Source organism: Quercus suber, unplaced genomic scaffold, assembly GCF_002906115.3.
Source record: "Quercus suber isolate HL8 unplaced genomic scaffold, Cork oak 2.0 scaffold_104, whole genome shotgun sequence".
Lineage (NCBI taxonomy): Eukaryota > Viridiplantae > Streptophyta > Magnoliopsida > Fagales > Fagaceae > Quercus > Quercus suber.
In genome coordinates this window covers 566,785-570,020 of record NW_027069569.1, presented here as the reverse complement: position 1 = coordinate 570,020, position 3,236 = coordinate 566,785, and the positions used below count along the sequence as shown (strand labels likewise).

Below are 3,236 nucleotides of genomic sequence, written 5' to 3'. Positions count from 1 at the left end.
ATGGGTGCCGGGGTCAAATAGTCCTTCAAATCCATAAAAGCTCTGTCGCACTCTTCGTTCCACTGAAAACCAGTCCATTTCTTCAGAAGTTGGTAGAACGGTTGACATCAATCAGCGAATTTGGAGATGAACCGATTGAGGGCGGCTAGCATCCCGGTCAATACTTGCACTTCCTTCGGACTGCCCGGTGGTTTCAACCTCTTCACGGCCTCAATCTGGTCGGGATTGATCTCTATTCCTCGCTTGGTGATCAAGTACCCTAGGAATTTTTCTGCCCTCATGCCGAAAGCACATTTCTCGGCATTCAGGCGTAACTTATGTCGCCGAAGAACCTCGAAAATCTCGCAAAGGTCGTTCATGCGCCGTGCTGTCTGCTTGCTTTTTACCACCATATCGTTAATATACACTTCAACCGTGCGCCCTATCATATATCGGAACATCCTCGTCATCATCCGCTGGTACATAGCCTCGATGTTCTTTAGTCCGAAGGGTATCACCATATAGTGATAATTGGCTTTCGGCGAGATAAACGCCGTCTTCTTTTGGTCCTCAGGTGCCAGGGCGATCTGGTGGTACCCTTGAAAAGCATCCAGAAAGCTCATCCTCGGATGACCACACGTGGCATGCAACAATTGGTCGATTTTGGGCACAGGGAATGGGTCTTTAGGACATGCTCAGTTCAAATCTATGAAGTCCACACAGACCCTCTATTTGCCGCTTTTCTTTTTTACCACCACGGTATTCACCAACCAATCTAGGAAAAAGATTTCCCTTATCGCTCTAGCATCCTTCAGCTTTCGAACTGCTTCGGTGTGCTCCCAGGCCGATCTCCTCGGCTTCTGCTTCTTAGGGGGGAACAAGGGGTTAACCTTAAGTCTATGGACTATGAACTCGGGGTCTACCCCGGGCACCTCGTACGGGCTCCATACAAACACGTCCACATTCTGTACGAAGAGCAACAACATTTCCACCTTTTCCTGCTCGTCCAGGCCTTCCCCCACTTTGTAATCTCCTCGGCACCTCCACCCCTCACTTCTCCTCGGTCATTTTGTGATTGTTATAATGGACCCCCCTGCGGTGGACCCTTTTGCTGGTCGTACCCTCCCTGATCGGTCCCCTCCTTCCTTTGGTTGACCATGGCAATTAAGTATTGCCTTGTCGTCTGCTGGCTCCCCTTCACCACAACAATACCATGCTCGGTGGGAAATTTTACCTTCACGTGTAGTATGGATGGCATGGCCCCCATTGCGTGGATCCATGGCCTGCCGAGTATTGCTATGTATTGTGAGAAGGAGGTCACCACTATAAACGTCACCATCACCTCCTTGCCCTCCATATTCACGGGCATAGATATTTGCCCCTCGGGTATTACAACTTTACCATCAAACTCGACCAAAGGCGTGTTGTACTTCGAAACGTCCCCACTCTTCAACCCGAGCCCCCGGTACAGATCTGGATACATCACGTCGGCCCCACTACCCTGGTCTATCATCATTCTTTTTACTAGGAAACCCCCTACCCGGGCGGTGACCACCAACGCGTCATCGTGCAGCTGGGCCGTTCCCTCTAGGTCATTGTCACCAAAAGAGATAGGCTCCTGGGCGAGCTTTATCTTCTTCCCTGCCGGTGGCGCGTCCGAACTTCTCTCCTTCGTGACTACGTTTAGCACCCCTTTTCTTGTCACCGAGGCGAGACTTCTTGGTGGAGCGTGGATGACTTCGATTACCCCGAGCAGGGGTGGAAGTGGGTTTCCCCTCTTAGCAGCTCCCTGCCCGGTACCCCGGTCCTCCTCGCCTAACACAAATTCCTTTATGTACCCTGCTTTGGCCAGCTGCCCGAGATGGTCTTTTAGGACCCGGCACTGCTCAGTCGTATGTCCCTTGTCTTTATGGTAGGTGCAATACAAGTTCTAATTTTTCCTGGAGAGGTCACCACCCATTCTGGTCGGCCACCTAAAATACGGCTTATGTTTAATCCTTTCCAGGATCTTATGCACGGGCTCTTTGAACGTCACGTTCACCTCCCCTACTTGCGCATCTAGTTCTTGAATTCTCAAATTCCCCCGGATCCTCGGCTAGAAAGCACCGGCCCGAGGATGGCTCATCATTGGCGCCTTGCCTTTGCTCTGCATCCAGTCATCTTCCAGCCGTTTGTATTTTTCTATATGCGTCATCAATTGCCTCATATCCTCGGGAGGCTTCTTGGTCAATGACTCCCTTAGCCCGGACTCCTTGGGCAGCCCCATCCTAAACGTGCTTATAGCAATCTTCTCATTCCCCTCGCCGATCTCGTTGTAGAGCTCCCAGTACCGACTGGCATAACTGCGAAGGGTTTCCCCTATCCTCATTTTCATGGACAGCAAAGTGTCTACCGGTTGTGGCACACGGCTGCACATTACAAACCGGATGCCAAACTCCTGTATAAGCTCAGCAAAACTGTGGACAAAACCCTTTCGCAACCTGTTGAACCACCTCAGGGCGGTGGGACCAAGACTCGAGGAAAAAACTTTGCACATCAGTGCGTCATTGTGAGAGTGCAGGGACATCATTTGGATATAGTGACTGACGTGCTCCACTGGGTCCGTCTTCTCATCATAGGAGCTGAAAGGAGGGCGGGTGAATCTGTCTGGCATTGGGGCCCTCTCGATGTCGGCCGAGAAGGGGGACCGGACAGCTCTTCGTAGCGCACGACTCATTGCATCCATGGCCGCGTTATGGGGGCGTTGCTCTTCTGGAGACTCCGAACCTCGATCGGCATACTCCCGTGATCTTGAGCAGTCTCGGTGTCGACGGGATTCAATCGAACAAGCCCGTTCCCTACGCCGACGGGATTCTCGGGAATGAGAGCGCTCGCGGCAGTTATGAGACCCCGATTGGCTTGACCCAACTGGGCGACGATCTCCTCCGGTATTGGCTCTTCTTCCTCAGTCATCCCCACCTCTCCTCTGATGCCTGTTCTCCGCCTCCAACTCTAAATCCCTTACTATCCCACGCAACCGCTCGAGCTCTTCATCTCTCTCATTGAGTTGCCGGTTCCCCGCGGCATTCGAAATCATTCATTGCGTCTGGTACGACCCCTCCCCAAGGCCAGACTACTCTTCTCGTTTGTGGTCCCTGTCTTCACGCCTCTTCTGCCTTCTTTCTCACCAAGAAGATCCACGAGAGGATCCCGTTGAACCGCTTTCGACGTCGCTCATGGACATCCCCCTCCCCGGGGTTGAGTCTCAGCGGTACTAT

General features: G+C 52.3%; 1 protein-coding gene across 1 annotated transcript; it reads right to left on the bottom strand.

The window, feature by feature from the left end:
- Positions 1-1,057: 1,057 nt before the first annotated feature.
- LOC112034969 (uncharacterized) lies at positions 1,058-2,695 on the bottom strand. Its single transcript, XM_024067798.1, has 2 exons — positions 2,119-2,695; positions 1,058-1,884 (listed from the first exon to the last, which is right to left on the bottom strand). The coding sequence occupies exons 1-2, from the start codon at positions 2,693-2,695 to the stop codon at positions 1,058-1,060; spliced, it is 1,404 nt and encodes a 467-aa protein (XP_023923566.1).
- Between the last annotated feature and the right edge of the window lie 541 nt (positions 2,696-3,236).

Excerpts from the sequence above, each read along its gene's own strand:
- LOC112034969 (XM_024067798.1), bottom strand. The coding sequence starts at position 2,695 with ATGAGTCGTGCGCTACGAAGAGCTGTCCGGTCCCCCTTCTCGGCCGAC. Across the intron at positions 1,885-2,118 it reads TGACTGGATGCAGAGCAAAG|ACAAGGGACATACGACTGAG; the intron begins GCAAGGCGCCAA and ends CCTACCATAAAG.